This window comes from Emydura macquarii, unplaced genomic scaffold, assembly GCF_026122565.2.
Source record: "Emydura macquarii macquarii isolate MOO-44397 ecotype Brisbane River unplaced genomic scaffold, CSIRO-AGI_Emac_v2 contig_2897, whole genome shotgun sequence".
Lineage (NCBI taxonomy): Eukaryota > Metazoa > Chordata > Testudines > Chelidae > Emydura > Emydura macquarii.
The window spans coordinates 14,784,441-14,803,134 of NW_027133034.1; the positions used below are offsets into that span (position 1 = coordinate 14,784,441).

Below are 18,694 nucleotides of genomic sequence, written 5' to 3' on the forward strand. Positions count from 1 at the left end.
CGGAAAGATAGTGGAACAAATAATTAAATCATGAATCTGTAAGTATCTCAAGGATAATAGGCTATAAAGAATAGCCAGCATAGATTTGTCAGGAACAAGTCATGCCAAACCAACCTAATTTCTTTCACTGACAGAATTATTGGCCAAGTGGAGAGTGGGGAGGCTGTACACATGATATATCTTAATTCTAGTCAGGCTTTGGACTGTCCCACATGACATTCTCAAAAGCAAACTAGGGAAATGGGATCTAGATGAAATTACTATAAGGTGGGTGCACAACTTAAGACCACAGTCAACAAGCTGTTATGGTTTGCTGCCACATTGGGAGGACATACCTAGTGGAATCCTGCAGGAATCTGTCCTGGGTCTGGTACTTTCAATATTTTCATTAATTACTTGGATAATGGAAGGTAGAGTATTCTTATAGTTTGCAGATTACCCTAAATTGGGAGGGGTTGCAAGCACTTTGGAGGACAGGATTAGAACTCAAAATGCCATTGACAAATAGGAGAATTGCTCTGATTTTAACAAGATGAAATTCAGGACAGACAAATGCAAGCACTACAACAAGAAAGTAAACATCAAACACATAGCTACAAAATGGGGAATAACTTGTTAGACAGCAAAACTACAAAAAAAAGAGTCTACGGGTAATATGGATCACAAATTGAATGAGAGTAAATGTGATTCAGGTGTGAAAAAGGCTAACACTATTCTGGGGATGTATTAACAGGAGTGTTGTGAGACATGGGAGGTAATTGTCCTGCTCTACTTGGCCTCAGCTAGAGAACTGTATCCAGTTCTGGGCACCACACTTTAGGAAAGATGTGGCCAAATTGGAGAGAGTTCAGAGGAGAGCAATAAACATGGCAAAAGGTTTATAAAACCTGATCCATGAGGAGAGGTTAAAAATATTGGGCAAGTTTTGCCTTGAGAAAAGAAGACTGAGGGGAGCCCTGCTAACAATCTTTAAATATGTTACAGTCAGTTATAAAGAGGACTGTGATCAATTGTTCTCCATGTCCAGTGAAGGTAGGACATGAAGTAATGGGCTTTATCTACAAGGCTAGATATTAGGAAAAAACTTTCTAACTATAAAGGTAGTTTAAGCTCTGGAATAGGCTTCCAAGGGAGTTTGTGAAATTCCAATCATTGGAGGTTTTTAAAAACACAGACAGGACAAACAGCTGTCAGGGATGGTAAAGGTATACTTGGTCCTGCCTCACCGCAGGGGGCTGGACTCAATGACAGCTTGAGGTCCCTTCCAGCCCTACGTTTCTATGTCATGTAGGTTTTTGTTGTTAATATTGTTAAAAGTGAATTTAATGCTGCTGTACAACATTGAGAGCAACAGGACTGGAAACCTAAGCCCTCTATCTAAAGAACCCATGAAGCAAAAGTATCAATAAAAGCTTCCTCTCACTGTCATGCCAATATACACCATCACAATTCCAGAGGGGACCCATACTAAGGAACAAAGTAATGCTGGTTTTCATGCCACTTTGAATCCTGAATCTGTTGAAAGATGACCAAGATATTATATGGACACTTTTCAATGAGAAACAAGACTGAGATACTAGCATAGCTTGATCACTAAGAGGCTGTTTGATAACTTATGATATATCTACACTTAAACACAGCAGCAGCAGAACTGCAACTGCACTGCGGTAGCACTTCAGTGTAGACACTGACTATAGTCATGGGATGTGTTCTCCAATCATTGTAGTTAATGCACCTCCCGAAGAGCCAGCAGCTAATGGAAGAATTCTTCCATCAACCTAGCACCGTCTACAGCAGCAGTTAAGTCAGCATTGCCACATATCTCAATATGTGGATTTTTCAGACCACTCAAAGACACAGTTATGCCAATATAAATCCTCAGTGCAGACCAGCCCTCGGACACTTTCGATTTCGAAAGAATTTACACTAGTAAACTGAAAATAAAAGGCTCCGTATCCTATTACTAATCTTTTAAACTATCTATTCATCTGGAGAGTAACAGCCTTCTATAAGGTTTAAGCAGCTGTAAAATCTAACATGAAGATCTTTAAATTTTACTGCAGATTTTATGCTGATATAAACAAACAGCCCACACTTCTGTACAAAATGAATTATAACAGTCACCACCCATAACTAAACTGTTATAACCTGCAAATAAAGCATACACTAAAGTCTTTATATTAGAAACCAAAACCTCAGCAGTTTTTTTTTCTTTTAAATACTTTTTGTTCTTATAAACATGAGGCTTTTACAACACTAACTTAAGATACAGCATTGTAGCTCTACCAATAGATTTCAGATCATACTTGCAGTCCTTCTGTCAGTCTAGGTGTGGTCTTCTTTAGCAGAATATCAACCATACAAATTACGTTGGCTTGACATAAACAAAAAGAACCAGAGACTTCAAACTCCTTTATTAAGACACTGGTGAATAAAATACAACTCATTTAAAACGAGAGCCCCACAGAGTATAAACAGGATCTCCAAAGTAAAACTGATCTCTGATATCATTATTGTAGGGAAAGATATAAACAGTCTGTCAACACTTACTTTTAGCATGGGAGTTGTCAATAGTCCCCAGGCAAAGAATTCCAGGAATATGACCACAACAGCATGGTACACACTTGGTCGACCAATACCTTGCTGCTAAAAAGAAAAGAATATTTAAATATAAATAGCATATATCTTTTAAAGTGACTTATTTCCCAAAATATATAATGTTTTGAAATAGTAATGTAAGTTTTCAAGCTGACCTACAATAAAAAAACCCCAAACACTTTAAAGGTGTTTTGAATGAGCCAAAGAAAATGATCACATCAACATAAAAAACTTGCCCTCTCACCCACCCGAAAGGGCCCCTAAAGCCCTAACCTACAGCCATCATCCATTCCCTATTTGATACATTGCTTTAGCTTCCTAAAGCAGACAGCTATAGGTAGTATGAATGATTTGTGGAGGAAGGGAATGAGCTGATCCAACAATAAAGTTTAGGGGCAATGCCCTAGTAAGAAGCCAAGCTTCCGCACTCATGCTGTGAAGGGGGAGACTTCTCAGATTTGTCTGAAAGTATTGCCCATGAACCTTCCTCAGGAGTTACTCTTGGAAATCTGAAGACCTGCTTCCCCAACCTCCAGCTGATTAGGAGAGAGAAACATTTTCCCATTCCTAACCTTCCTCTCTCTGAGGAGCAGTTTCTACTACTCTGTCTATCCCACCTCTAGTCTCCTTTTTTGAAGGGTCCTCACCTGTGAATAACTTCAGCTCCCATATCTTCTTCTGCTTATAGGTTCCCAAACAGCAGCAGAATTAAATTAAATTTTTCCCTCAGTTTCACCACTGTCCATAGATTTCTGTTGAGCTGCAGTGAAACTAAACATTCTTAAAAGCTACACACTGATGCTTAGGAAAGTTTGAGCAGCAGAGGCACTACAATAATCTGTCTTCAGAAACAAAGGCAACACTACAAAGTATCACAGTCTCAAAGTATCAGAGACGCAGGAACTTGTTGCTTTACTGCAGTGGTCCCTGAACTGTGGGGCAGGTCCCCCTAGGGCACGGAGGAACTTCCGGGGGGCATGACTGGGCCTAGGCCAGCCCCAACGAGGGGGTGGAGAGGGAGTGCCACCCGCTCCTGCTCTGCCCCCAGCTCTGCTCCATCCCCCCAGTCCCAGCCCCCAACTGCACTCCTGGCCCTGCTCCCAGCTGCAGCTTGGCCATCAGCCCCCACTCTTGGCTCCCCGCCCCCAGCTCCGATCCCTGCTCTCAGCTGCCGTGCCTCAGCTCTGCTCCCAGCCTCCGCCACAGACCCTCGCCTAGCCACAACTCTGCTCCCGGCCAGGGTGGTGCGGACACATTCTATTACTGGCAAGGAGTAGCATGAGAAGAAAAGTGTGAGGACCACTACTCTACTGACTCTGATACAGACTCCCTCTCCTCTGCCTTAACTACACCATCTGTAAAGCAGTTCAAGTACCTACCAGAGAAGAGGTGTTTTAAGGCTTCATTAACTCATGTTTATAAAGCACTTATCATGAACACACATAATGTAGTTATGAACTTACAGTTCCTCCAATGGCTTTGATATACTACTGGGAACCATGTAATTGTAAATGTGCCTTAACCTGGGACTGTAACAAGGCATTTTTATTACCATGTTAGTTCACTTAAACATGCTGTTCAGATGAACCATGTCATGGGTGGGATTTTAAAATAATTCCCTAGAGTAGACACTAAGTGTATAAATCTGACATAAAAATCATTTAATAAAATCTGATTGTTAAATTAGCAATTGTTTGCTGCTGTATAACCCTCCCCCAAAAAGCACACAAACACTACAAGTTACGTTCTGTGTCTGTCAAAACAGGTTAATGCAGTCAAAAATGAGACACCCAACCTTGAAATAAAGTACACTGATAGATTATCCTCACAGACTTACTACGGCCACAATCTCCTAAATGCCAACCCTGCAATCACTGCTGCACATGCTTAACTTTACTACCACGAGCATTTCCATTTAAATCAATGGGACTACTCATGGTAGAAAAGTTAAGCACGTGCCTAAGTGTTTGCAGGACAGGACTTTCAAGTGGTTATACAGAACTGAAAATGTACACAGCAGTTGTCTGCATTAAGTTAAGTATTTTAAGTGTGCTAAAATGCATAAGCCACATTACAGACCATTGTCACTAAACAAAAGGAGAAAGTTTTCAGCTTTCTTGCCACAACCAAGATACCTCCAAGCAGTTTGTCTTGGAAATTCCCTACAGAACTCAAAACTGAAATATTTCAGAAGAACTTCCCCATAACATTGAGTTTAACAAGACCTCTAAAAGAAGAAGTTTCCCTGAAAGGAGAAGCACTATAGTAGTGCTCTAAAAAAGTAAAATGTATCGCTCTGGTATCTTGCAACAGAATTAGACAATTTGTGTAACCTGGTTTATAAAATGAGAAGTAGGTTGAGAGATGTAAATAAGACAAATGGATATGAGCTTTAAAACGTAACAGAGCTTCAGTATTCTTGACACTGGAAGGTAAAGGACAAGCTGCTCACCTCCAAATCTTAAAGGAAAACCAGAACATTGTGGTATAGCAGCTGTTGAGGGAGAACACATGAACTTAATTGGGGCACTAGAAAAATCAGTAATCTGGATAATCACCTGAACCACAGAGACAGGTTATCTTCCTCCCATCCAACACAACATTTTAAAGAGTTAACATGTTAAAAGTTTAATGTTCCTAGAGACATGAAGAAATTTCAGATGAAGTATTTTCTACCATAGCATGATTCAGATTTCTTGTATAAATTGGAAAATGATTGGAAAAAGGCAAATATAGTGCCCATCTTCAAAAAAGGGAAGGAGGAGGATCTGAGGAACTACAGACCGGTCAGCCTCACATCAGTCCCTGGAAAAATCATGAAACAGCTCCTCAAGGAATCCATTTTGAGGCACTTGGAAGAGAGGAAGGTGATCAGGAAAAGTCAGCATGGATTCACCAAGGTTAAGTCATGCCTGACCAACCTGATTGCTCATCTATGATGAGCAGACTGGCTCTGTGGATCTGAGGAAAAAGTGGTGGACATCATATACCTTGACTTTAGCAAATCTTTCGATACAGTCTCCCACAGTATTCTTATCAGCAAGCTAAAGAAGTATGGGTTGGACGAATGGACAATAAAATGGACAAGCTGGCTAGATCATCAGGCTCAACGGGTAGTGATCAATGGTTCGATGTCTAGTTGGCAGCCTGTAACAAGCAGAGTGCCCCAGGGGTTAGTGCTGGGGTCAGTTTGGTTCAACATCTTCATTAATGATCTGGAGCATGGGGTGGATTGTGCCCTCAGCAAGTCTGCAGTTGACACTAAGCCGTGGGGGAGTGGTAGATACGGTGGAGGGCAGGGATGGGATACAGAATGACCTAGACAAATTGGAAGATTGGGCCAAAAGAAATCTGATGAGGTTCAACAAGGACAAGTGCAGAGTCCTGCACTTAGGATGGAAGAATCCCATGCACTGCTACAGACTGGGGACCAACTGGCTAGGCAGCAGTTCAGCAGAAAAGGACCTGGGGATTACAGTGGACAAGAGGCTGGACATGAGCCAACAGTGTGCTCTTATTGCCAAGAAGGCTAACGGCATATTAGTAGGAGCATTGCCAGCAGATCGAGGGAGGTGATTATTCCCCTCTGTTCAGCATTGATGAGGCCACATCTGGAGTATTGTGTCCAGTTTGGGACTCCCACTACAGAAAGGATGTGGACAAATTTGAAGGAGTCTAGCGGAGGGCAACAAAAATTATTAAGGGGCTGGTGCACGAGACTTATGAGGAGACACTGAGGGAACTAGGCTTGTTTAGTCTGCAGAAGAGAAGAATGAGGGAAGATTTGATAGCAGCCTTCAACTACCAGAAAGGAGGTTCCAGGGAGGATGGAACTAGGCTGTTCTCAGTGGTGGCAGATGACAGAAGTAGGAGCAATGGTCTCAAGTTGCAGTGGGGGAGGTCTAGGTTGGATATTAGGAAAAGCTTTTTCACAAGGAGGGTGGGTGAAGCACTAGAATGGGTTACCTAGGGAGGTGGTGGAATCCCCATCCTTAGAGGTTTTTAAGGTGAAGCTTGACAAAGCCCTGGCTGGGATGATGTAGTTGGGGTTGGTCCTGCTTTAAGCAGGGGGTTGAACTAGATGATCTCCTAAAGTCCCTTCCAACCCTAAACTTCTATGAATTTATACACGGAGAAAGTGTACAGCAAGTGCTATGATAAAGATGAACCAAACTATCTTTCAACAAAGTATTAGTCAAAATACATTATAGCTGCAAAGCCCGCGAAGAAGAAAAGTACATGTACACCACACAAAATCCCTTTCTCTCGTTATTATCTAACTTTGGTCATTGATTCATTGTTATTAGCCAGTCAGCATTGGCAGGCAAAGTTAAAAATCCTAAACTAACAATATAAAATGTTAAAAATATCAGAAACAAAAGCAAAGCTCCATTCCACAACACTTTTCTTTCTCTCTATGTTCCATTCCCTCTCTCTAACCCAAAGTTAAAATCTCTATGCAAAAGCCTGGACAGTAAACTTACAAAACATGCATTTTAACATGTTGCCTGTGATTTGAGTACTGCATTCCAAGAATCCAACCAAAAACATTTTCAACCAGAATATAGCTGTTCAATATGAACAAACCTGTCCCCTAGACTCCCAAGGAACTCTTATAGAGAATAAGTCCAGCTAGTTAAGACTTCTACAAAATAAGAGGACGATCATAATTCATAACTACAAGAAGGGATGGGAGAAGAAAAAGGTAAACTCATCTTATTAGTGGTCCAAGTACCATACCTTTAGCCTTTCCGAGGGTTAAATTTTTAGTATTACCCTGAAAAAGTACTATAGCAGAATACATTTGGTAAACTAAATGAAGCAGGATAACAACTCTGTTCAAAGTTACAGACTGGTGTCAGGCTTCCCTTTTGGCAGCATTTGTTCCTCAGACAGTTTTATAGCAACCATTTACCCATTAACTCATTCAATCAATTTTCACACATTAAGTTTTAACTTTGCAATATAATAATGCAAACTTCACTGTCAATATTGTTAATCATTTTACTTATGTCAATTGAATTGTCTAGCTAATGTGCTCATTCTATAAAAAAAACTGTCTGACATGTTCCCTTATGTCAAAAACCCCAACTGTTCCTTTCCAAAGTTATTTTATTTGTATTTTAAGTGCCAAAGGGTTCCATTGGGATCAGGGACCGTGAGCACTCGGTCCTGTACCCCTTCAGTGCACCTCCCTCAAATGGCATCATTTGATTGGATGCTTTTAGTTCAACCAGAACTATTTTATTTTAAAATCACATTGGCCGCTCATGTGTGCGAATCTACTAAATGGGGGGGAAAAAAAAAAACACTAACTCAGTTTAGTCTATGAATCTTTTAATTGATTTTTGCAGGAACTTTGCTTTTTTCCTCCCCATGCTGGGAATTCTTTCCCAGACAAGACAACATATTGAGACATTTTGGTTCAGCTAAGAGTAGTTACATATATCCACTGATGTAGACTTTATATCATGCAATATTTGTTATGTCTTTCAAAAGAACACATTGTCTATATTAAATGAATTGATAATGTGCTGTTAAAGAAAGTACAGAATTGGACAGGTAAGAGCAAAAAGCTCTCCCACACTAACTGCCATGTTACACTTCCTGTTTGATAGCATACACGTTTCCATTTAACAGAACAGAAGATACTATATATTTGCAGTTTGTCTGAGTATTCTACAAGAGAAAACTTTTTACTTAGCCTTAACAATAGGGAAACAAATGGGGGGGTCCCTTGAAATTCCCTTAGTTTTTGTATATTTTAATAAAGTAAATATACACTACTGTTTACAACCTCTGCAGACTTCTCCACTGGAGTCCAGGTTTCTAAAAAAGGTCCTTAAGCCTGGAGCTAAGCAGTTTGCTGCACTTTTGAACACCAGCATGCCTTGCTCCATGGCTATGTCTCTTCAGCTTACAATTTCTTCCTGCTTCAACAGATGATCTTATAGATTCAGCTAACCAAATAGCTGTGAAGTTAATTACTGATGAATACATCTCTCTCACATGAGTACTCAGCTGAATAGAATTTTCTCTTATCCTGGTCTGCCCTTACATGTGGGCCAGGAATACATATTGTACTGGCCTGATAAAGCCATAATCATAACAATGCAAATGCTGATTTTTCTGGTTTATTTTAATTAAATTTTCTGCTCCTGAAAAGGTACTAGTACTCAAATTCCATAACCACAAATAGGTACAGTATGGGCAACAACTACATAAGCTTCCCACATGGTCCTGCTAACAAGCCTCAATGCTAGTCTTCAGGGGCTACTTGTAGAGATGCACACAGTTCCTTTTCTATGCTTCTTCAAATCATCTCTTGAGAACTGTCTGAGAGGAAAAGCATTGTGATGGTAGTTTCTTGACTTTAGACATTTTAGAACCCAAGTGAGAAAAACAGGCACTGATTTCATGTAGTCCACCAGTCACCCAAACAGTAAACTACTCTGGCCTCTACCAATTTGAGCCAGATATGAACCATAGAATCATAGAATATTAGAGTTGGAAGGGACCTCAGGAGGTCATCTAGTCCAACCCCCTGCTCAAAGCAGGACTAACCTCACATATCATCCCAACCAGGGCTTTGTCAAGCCTCACCTTAAAAACCTCTAAGGATGGAGATTCCACCACCTCCCTAGGTAACCTATTCCAGTGCTTCACCACCCTCCTAGTAAAAAACTTTTTCCTAATGTCCAACCTAGACCTCCCACCCTGCAACTTGAGACCGTTGCTCCTTGTTCTGTCATCTGCCACCACCGAGAACAGCCTAGCCCCATCCTCCCTGGAACCCCTTTTCAGGTAATTAAAGGCCGCTATCAAATCCCCCCTCACTCTTCTCTTTTGCAGACTAAACAAGCCCAGTTCCCTCAGCCTCTCCTCATAAGTCCTGTGCTCCAGCCCCCTAATCATTTTGGTTGCCCTCCGCTGCACTCTCTCCAACTTGTCCACATCCTTTTTGTAGTGGGGGGCCCAAAACTGGACACAATATTCTAAATGCGGCCTCACCAATGCCGAATAGAGGGGAATAATCACTTCCCGTGACCTGCTGGCAATGCCCCTCCTAATGCAGCCCAATATGCCATTAGCCTTCTTGACAACCAGGGCACACTGCTGACTCATATCCAGCTTTTTATCCACCATTACCCCCAGGTCCCTTTCTGCAGAGCTGCTGCCCAGTTCGTTGGTCCCCAGTCTATAGCTGTGCATGGGATTCTTCCTTCCTAAGTGGAGGACTCTGCACTTATCTTTGTTGAACCTTATTAGATTTCTTTTTGCCCAATCCTCCAGTTTGTTTAGGTCACTCTGTATCCTAGAATCCTAGAATAGTAACCTAGAAATCAAAGACTCTCTGTTCTGCTACTGAACCTGCGAGACATCGTCTCCTTTAATTCAGTATTTTAAATTACATTAGCCTTATCTATTTTGTGTTATCATTAGAAAGTAAATTTCCCATGTTCTATTATTTGTAAACCACACACACAAGACAACATCAAATTCAGTGATAGGTATACACTACCATAACATTGTGTGAAATACTGAATAGTCACTTCTGCAAATTAAATGGCATATAGATATATCGATACCCACTGGACAGATAGTAATTTATAGTAACTTGAGTACCATGGTGATATGCACAACATAAGAAACAGAAGACAGAACATAAGACAGAACTGCAAAGCACAACAAAGATTGTTCCATAGTGCTGCTTTATGATCTTGCTCACAGAGTGGTCAACCAACACAAATAAACATGTTGGTACATGTTTGTACAACATGTTGCAGTTTGTCTGGGGTGGAGCCAGCCACAGAGCACACATCACAGCAGTTGTCCACATTCTCCATTCGCTTTCTTGTCCAATTCAAGGTGCTGGTACTAATAATCAATGATTTTGGACCAGGCTACTTCAGAGACCATCCTCCTCCCCCATTAAGAAAGTTGCACTGAGTGGGACCATAGAAAAAGTGCCCAAGGTAAAAACTTTCATGAACTATAGGAACAGTATTTGTGATGTTGGATCCTAGCCTGTATAATGCTAGGAGAGGAGATCAAAATGACCCTGGCTGCATATTTTTAGAGCCCAGTACCAAATCTACCTTTCCATAGAAGCCTTTGAAGAACAGTGAAAGGTGGGAAGAAGGAAAACTCAAATCTGAAGGCCAAAAACAGAGTACTCAGTTAATTTTTATGACTGTTGTAAAATAAAATTCACACCCAGTTACTGTATAGTAACTGTCAATCTATAACCAACAGTAGACAAAGTTAAAGCGATTAGATATTGCCTGATCTTAAACTTCATTTTGAAGTAGTCCATAAAAAACATAAGAAGGACACTGGTTAAAGATAAACTGTGAAGCATAACCAATGACAAAATGATAGAATTAAAGACAACTTGTAAATCGCTTTGCTGGGTTTAACTCACATTGAAGTTTTATAACAAATGTTATTCTTTAGAAATAAAGAAAAAGTAATTAGATTCAAAAGTTTAGGAACACCTGTTTTAAGATATTTAATCTCATCTCCAAGGAGTTTAGATTCCCAAACTTTTCCATAGTGGGGACCATATCTTAACAGAGATATGAGTCTTAGACCACCATCCCTCATGTGAATGGACTGAGTTTCCACCCTTTTGCAATCAATCTTTGTCACAACTACAGCAATTGCTTATATGGAAGTAACACTACAAATGTATTTACTTAGATTCAGCTGTCTTCAATGAAATAAGTGTTTTGTCTTTAAGAGATTAATCAGTATCCCCTTTTGCTCTTTGTTTCATCTCTCCCCCAATCCCATTTTCCTGACTCCTTTGTCCTCAATTTCACATGTACAAGGAATAATGAGAAGATCTTTACACCATTAGACACCTTATATTAGTCAGCATTGTCCTAGGATTCTCATCAGATTTAATACTACAACATCTGCAAGGCTGTTCTTCCACATGCATGAACAGCAGCCTATGTTGAAAACGGTTAGCGATTTCCCACAATTCGGTAGTTACTAATGACAATGAGCAGCATAAAAAAAATTATTTAAGCAAATCCACTTTCAGTTTTGTATGTCTCATCACTGAGCTTTATGGAATGGGAACAAAGTTTTAAAAAAAATAATTTCTTCAGCAAGTAATAAATCCTGATCAGTCTAATTTCTCATTTGCCAGACGGAATTCAAAATTGAAAGTTCAAGACACTCTGAGCACTAATCTGGAAGAAATCAGGAAAGCATACTGTGCTTTAAACAAGCAACTTCTACATTGGGTGTAAATATGCACATTAGGCATCTCAACAATGATTTTTCTAAGAATTCAGTTCTTACTCAACTTATTTGTTTCCCAATCAATCATGCAACATAGATTTCCTCCTATTTAAGATTTTTCTAAAAATTCTGTCACTATAGTATTTAAGTGCTGGGGAGAGAATTTTCTGAGGTAAATGCCAGAAAGGACCACTATAATCATCTAGTCTACGCCCCAGCATAACACAGGCTACAGAATTTCACCCCATAATTCCTGAATCAAATTTACAATTGACTAAGAACATGTGTTGTAGAAATACATCTAATACTGATTTACTTATTTCAGGCGATGGAGAACCCACCAAATCCTTTGTTACATTCCAACAGTTAATTACACCATTTTAAAAAAATGTACTTTATTGTCTGAAATGGCTCACATCAGTTTCCAGCCACTGAATCTCATATCTGATGGCTACATTAAAGAACCCTCTACTGCCAAAATATCATGTAGTGAACTAATCTCCTCTGAACCTTTCTTCTGATTAAAGAAACAATCTAGATGGTCTCACTATAAGGCAGTTTTCCAGATCTTTCTATTGTATAAGGTTTCTTATACCACCCCCTTTCCATAGTATTTAAACACCTTCCAGTTGTGCCTTAATTGGTGTGACGTGTCATTGGTCTCATCTTGCTAAGGGGAGAAGTGAGTGCATTTTAGAAGGCTTTTTGTGCTATCAGTTTTTGTTTATTTTTTAAAATATGCACATGCAGTTATATATCTCTATTAAAGACAACAAGCTTAAAGAGTGTATCTTGCACTTAAAGCAGGTGGTGGTGAGGTGTGCCTCTCTTTCCTCTGGGCATTCGTTCCAGTTTCAGACCAGCCCCTTAAAAAGCATTAAAGGGGTAGCCGTGTTAGTCTGTATACGGCAAAAATGACAGTCCTGTAGCATCTTAAAGACTAACATATTTCTGTGGGCATAAGCTTTCGTGGGCTGCAACCCACTTCGTCAGATGCATGAAATGAAAATCATAGATAGGAGGTATATACATACATTCAAGGGTAAGAAACAATGGGGAGGACAAGTGCTAACAAAGTCAATTCAGTTAGGGAAGATGAGGCCTATTCACAACCATTGATTAGAAGGGAGAATGTGTGAACAGTGACAATTACTTCTTGTAATGAGATAACCATTCCAAGTCCCTATTCAGACCCATTCTGATTGCGTCAAGTTTGCATATGAGTTCCAGCTCTGCAGTTTCTCACTTAAGTCTGTTTTTGAAGTTTTTTTGTTGAAGTATGTCAACTTTCAAGTCACCTACAGAGTGTCCTGGGAGATTGAAGTGCTCTCCTACTGGCCTATGGATGTTACCATTTTTTATGTCTGATTTGTGTCCATTTATTCTTTTGCATAGTGACAATCCGGTTTGGCCAATGTACATGGCAGAGGGCCATCGCAACCAGCAGACTATCCTTCTCTTTGTAGTTGAAAATACTATTGTGCCCAAGATGTGGAGTTGTCAACCATGGTTGTTGTCCCTGAGTTTTTGGAAATCTGACCTACCCTAAGTCAGGCCACAGAGTGGATGAAAATTTACTTTTTAAAAGTAAAAGTTATTTAAATTAGTTTCTTTAAATTAAATACATTTTTCTTTTTAAAAAGAAACCTTTTTTAAAATTAAATTTGAAATTAGGACAACGTATATTAAAACCTAAACTTACAATAATCCACTAAAATTATTTAAATGAACGACAACATATGCATCAATGGAGCCATTGAGAGCCCTTATGATTTTAATGTGTGCTGCTTTAAATAAAGAGTGCTTTTTTTAACTGTATACAAAATCCAGGGGAAAACATCTGACTTTTGAGGAAAACTCAAGTTTTACATGTATGTCACAGTGTCACATGCTACATTAAGTATCTATTATTCTCGGTTTTCACTTTCCTTAAAGTAGAAACAGATAATAGCTCTGTGGTTTCAGCTTGCTAGAGGGGGCAGATAGAGAAGCTACCACATATTTACACAAATTAGAAACTCCACGAATAGAAGGATAAACATAGGAAGCACTTTTAAGGAGAGAATTTACTTAAAATACTATTTATCTACAATCTACCCAGGACTTCCACATAAATTGTAACTTCCTTTATCTGAAAGACCATAGTGGAAACTCTTGTGCAAACTTTGGGTGACAAAGTTAGGGGAGAGCAGCAGGGCAACAGCAGAAGCCTCCGGTAAAACATCTCAGCCAGTACAATGGATTGGGTTTGAAGCCAAATTCACTCAGCACCAACTGTTTACATTATGCTCCCACTTGATAAAAGAAGCCACAAAAACCACTGCAAGTTTGTAGAAAGTTAAGCAGGGTTAGAATAGGGAAGTTCACTCACGATGAAGTGAAACTACTATAAAGGACACCATTAAAGATGCTCCCAACTTCAGAAGCGTTTCCTATCAAATACACCCTAAATACAAAGTGGATTTTCCCCCTGCGCGTGCATGGAGCCAGGAGATTATTTAATGACACTTTACTGGACATCGGAACAGCAATGAAATTGAAACTGAAATGATTTCCGGTTAGGACCTGTGTGTCCCTCCCACAGTCAACTTCTAAGTGTAACAGAAAAAAGAAAAAAATTACCCTGGTTGAAAATCTGCATTTTTCATTTAAATAAACCCGGAATGAATACACCTGGAAGCCTCTCTCACACACGGGGAGAACGGAACGGTCAGTGGCTGCCCCGCCACCCTCACACACGCTCACCGCCCAAGCCCCCACAGCGAGCGCGGCGCCCCCGGCCAGCGAGAACCACCCATCCGCCGATGAGTGGCCCGCGGGCCGGCCGCGACTCAGGACTGGACAGCGCCCGCCGAGGCGGCGGTAGCCAGGCTCCCACTCACCCGCGCCAGCCGCGGGCCAGAGGCCCAGCCCGCGCCGCAGGGAGACCGACACCGGGAGCCCCCGCGCCGCACTCACCGCGCTGCCGCCGCCCGCTTTCAGGCCGATCCTCTTCACCAGCATGACGCAGCTGTCCCGCTTCTCGCCGCCTTCTCCCGCTGCTGCCATCTCCGCCTCCCCGGCCGGGGCTGGCGGCGGCGCCGGCGGCGGCTCCGGCTCGGGGCTCATTTCGCGCCCATCCTCCCGGGGCTGCCGGGACGGCGGAGCGGGGGAACCGGGGCGGGCTCTGGGCGTCCTCTCGCCGGCACCTTCATCTGCGGCCGCTGAGCCCTGGAGCTGGACTGGGCAGCGTTCCGCGGACACAGAGACCGCCTCGACCACCTGACCGCCGCCCGCAGCTTAGCTCCTCCGAGCCTCGCCGGAAACTACGTCACCGGGCCGGCCCGTATCGCTTCCGGCCTGCGGCAGCGGAGCAGGTCCTGGGTGGGTTCGAGCACCGCCCCCCACCCTCTGCGAGGGACCCGCCTGGTCACGTGATGCCGGCGCCCCTTCTTACTCCCGCCCCACGCGTTAGTGTTTAACCCTCACGTTGCCGTAGCGCTGGGCGTCCAGGCCGGTCCGCTCTACACAGACCGCTCGCCAAATAGGCAGCGGCCCCTGGAGGTGGGAGGTATGCTTTGTCCTGGGTCACCCAGCAGGCCAGTGGCTGAGCTAGGAGAGGAGCCAAGTCTCCTGAGTCGCAGCCCAGTGCACACCCCGCCATTGGACAGGGCCCTTTACATTAATGACTGTTTGGCCCTGACGTCACCAGTCCCCTGGATGTGATTCGGCAGAGTGGGGTGGCCTGCAGGATGGCCATTGAGAGGACAAGCGTTCGCCAGATGGCACCTGAATTCCAGTGTGGCCCATAATGTGAACAAGTGTGAGAGCTGCTACACAACGTCACCTGTCCGTCCAGACACCCCTCGCAGTGTCACGCGTTGGGCAGTCGAGTTAATGCTGCTCTGGCATTGTAACTTTCCACAACAGGTCTCATCAGCAAATACTGACTAGACCCTCTCTGCACAGTGCCTCCTGGGTCCCAGATTTCTTCCTCTCTCCACTTGTGTTTCAGCTCTCTCTCTTCCCTTTGGATCCACAACATCTCTTCCTTTCCTGAACCTGTCAGAGAGGGTACCCTGAGGTGAGTGAGAGAGAGAAACCGGCCTTTTCTCACTAATTTTCTCTACCAACAAACAGGTACCAAGCATAATTTTTTCAGGCTGAAAGAGTTAAGAGTCTCAAAGAAATAAAATAGTTGTAGGTATAGAAAAGTAATATTTTTGCTATATGCATATATTAACTTAGAAAGTTACTTAATCAGCTTCAAGCCTAAGAAATGAGTGAGAAAGAAAAGAAGGGGGGGGCTAATAGATAAAGAAGAAGTTGAAGGCCGAACAGACATCAAGCGCCTGGATACAGATAAAGGGCAAACCACAAGAAGTAGAAATCAACGTCTACCCCCCTTCCTGCTTTTGCTAAGGCTATGTGCCAACCTAGGTTAATTAACGGGCCCAGTAGTCGGGAGTTGTCTTCCTTGAAAGGAAAAACCCTTGACTAAACAATCCCGCTAGAAAAAGGTCAAAAAGGCACCTTAAAAGACGCATGCGTAATGAGGTGTTAGAATATTATCGCACACCCTGCATAGAAAATTGGTTCATTAGCATGAACATGGAATGACGTTTGTATGAAAAAGACAATGTATGTAGTAGGCGGTCGCGAAAGGTGTAAACCTTTTAGTACCCAGCCAATGGGGAACGAAGGGAGGGATTCTTTCGGCCGGGATAGGAAATATATACTGCTGAATAATAAAGGAATTTCAGAATAGATTTTTGTTCTGGAGTTGTGCCCAGCTTTGCAAACCTGTTAAAGAAATAAAAAGTAGTTTTTTTTTACTCTTTACCTGTATCCGATGTTCTTTATTAAACCTTTTTAGTCAAAGGTATTTTTTACAAGGCCCAGTACAAACTTGTAACACGGACCCCTTCTCACAGACGTACCCATGGGGGTTGCAGCTTGGGCTGGGGCCCCCAAGGGCTTCCAGGCCCCGGTAAAGTGTACCCTTTTTCTCCCCCATGTGGGGGCCCTGCCAACATATCATCCTGTCTCAGGACTACCCTGTCTCTTCAAAAGAAAGTGAGGGCCATGAAACTGACCATGCTTGCATCTGACTGCTTCTCTTACTCTCAGGCATTTTGCTGAGAGACTTCCAAAAACCCACATATAAAAAAAAGAAGAAATAAATTACTGCCAAGAACAGTGAATGTTTTTCTGATCTACTAAGGAATTAAGTTGAGTAATTAGGAAAACACTAAATGGGTTCTAAGAAGTTCTTACTACAGCCATCCATAGGTGAAATTCAAGTAAAGTTTCTAGTCACCTAGGTATAAGGTATAAAATAATCTAAAAATAGCAAGTTTGGTTTAAAAAGCCAAAAAATGCATCTAGTCCCTTATTCACAATATCCCAAATTAGGGTTAATACATTTAACAGTACAGGTTAAATATCAATATTCAAATACTCAGGTACATCACTCATGAGAAGTTATGCTAGGGGCAACTTACCGAAAAGAAATACAGCAATGAGTGTACTTTGTCCCTCATTAATTGGGGATTTAAAATAGGTTGACCGTGGATAAATACGGTCCAGTAGAGAATACTTTCAGCTACTTTCCTGTCTTTGCTCCTCAGTGGCATTCTAGATAATTTCTCCTGCTATAGATGACACCATGACTTGCTGCATCAGCTGGGCATAGACTTTATGGTCAGAAGAGAGCATCATGAACATCTAGTCTGATCTCTTGCACATCGCAAGCCACCGAACTTCACGCACCCTCTCATATAATTGGCCTATAACCTCTGGCTGAGTTATTGAAGTCCTCAGTTCTTGATTTAAAGACTTCAAGTTACAGAGAATCCCCCATTTACTGTAGTTCAAACCAGCTAGTGACCTGTGCAGCTTCTCTCTCTGGTGCTGATTTTCACTTGTAAGCTTACTGCTGGAGAAACACAGGCACAAGCATGACCTTATCAGCCACTCCAAGATCTGGCAAACTTGTACCAGCATCGGGCTCTTTAGGGCGTTGTTTTAATTGCCTCTTTCTGTTTACAGGTTTACAGGAGTGTTGCAAAATGCACAGTCTTGGTTGGCTAAGCAAGACTCTTATTAGACAGAAAGAAAAAGAAGAGAGAGAGGAAATGAAGAAATAAGATAGGAAAGGAAAAGGCCGCATTTAGAGTTGAGAGAAGACAAAGATTCATATCCCAGGTGGTGTTTGGGAGTCACCTCGAGCAATGTCTTCTGGGTCTCTCTCTCTGACCCAGTCCAGTCAGGACATCTTTTAGGATTAGAACGAAGAAGTCTCAGGTGCCAAGAGGTGTTGTGATTGGAGCCATGATGGTAAAGCGCACTCCAAAAGCCAATATTTTCTCCACAAGTCTCATTTTTTTTGGACCCCAAAAGGGAGTGATGGGTGGAATAGCCAATCCTCTCATTATTTTGTCCATCAGTTAGGCCTAATTTCCAACATACAAATTTTGGCTCATTGATTTTCTATTCTTGTTTACCAGGCATGATCATTAACACAGTCCTTGAATTATAGCAGTAGGCATTTTTGTTTGGACTAATTCTAAGTCAGTGACTAATTCAAGTCATTCTTTTTCGCAACTTTTCCTATCAACATTCGTTGTTATAGGATACTGTGATATCTTGTGAACTGTAACTTACTTTTTACAGTTTAGCTCACAATTAAGCTAAATTTGCAGGCCCAATTGTTACAAAAGGACTTTGGAATCAGCTTAATATGAATATTAACTATCTATGAGCTAAGCAAAGATACAAGACCCCATCCTTGATTTGATAAGACTTCCAATACCACAACCTCCTGTCTAAAATACTTTCTCCTGCTCATCCCAAACAAGTG

The 18,694-nt window shown here is 41.8% G+C and overlaps 1 protein-coding gene across 1 annotated transcript in view; it reads right to left on the minus strand.

Annotated features, from left to right (window-relative positions):
• The window catches only part of MFSD14B (major facilitator superfamily domain containing 14B), a 46,533-nt gene extending 31,260 nt beyond the window's left edge, over window positions 1-15,273 (minus strand). The window contains exons 1-2 of the mRNA XM_067568653.1: window positions 14,812-15,273; window positions 2,551-2,646 (exon numbers count right to left, since the gene is read on the minus strand). Coding sequence (XP_067424754.1) covers window positions 2,551-2,646; window positions 14,812-14,961 — 246 coding nt within the window. The 5' untranslated portion in view covers window positions 14,962-15,273. The remainder of the gene's footprint in view (window positions 1-2,550; window positions 2,647-14,811) is intronic.
• Window positions 15,274-18,694: the final 3,421 nt, after the last annotated feature.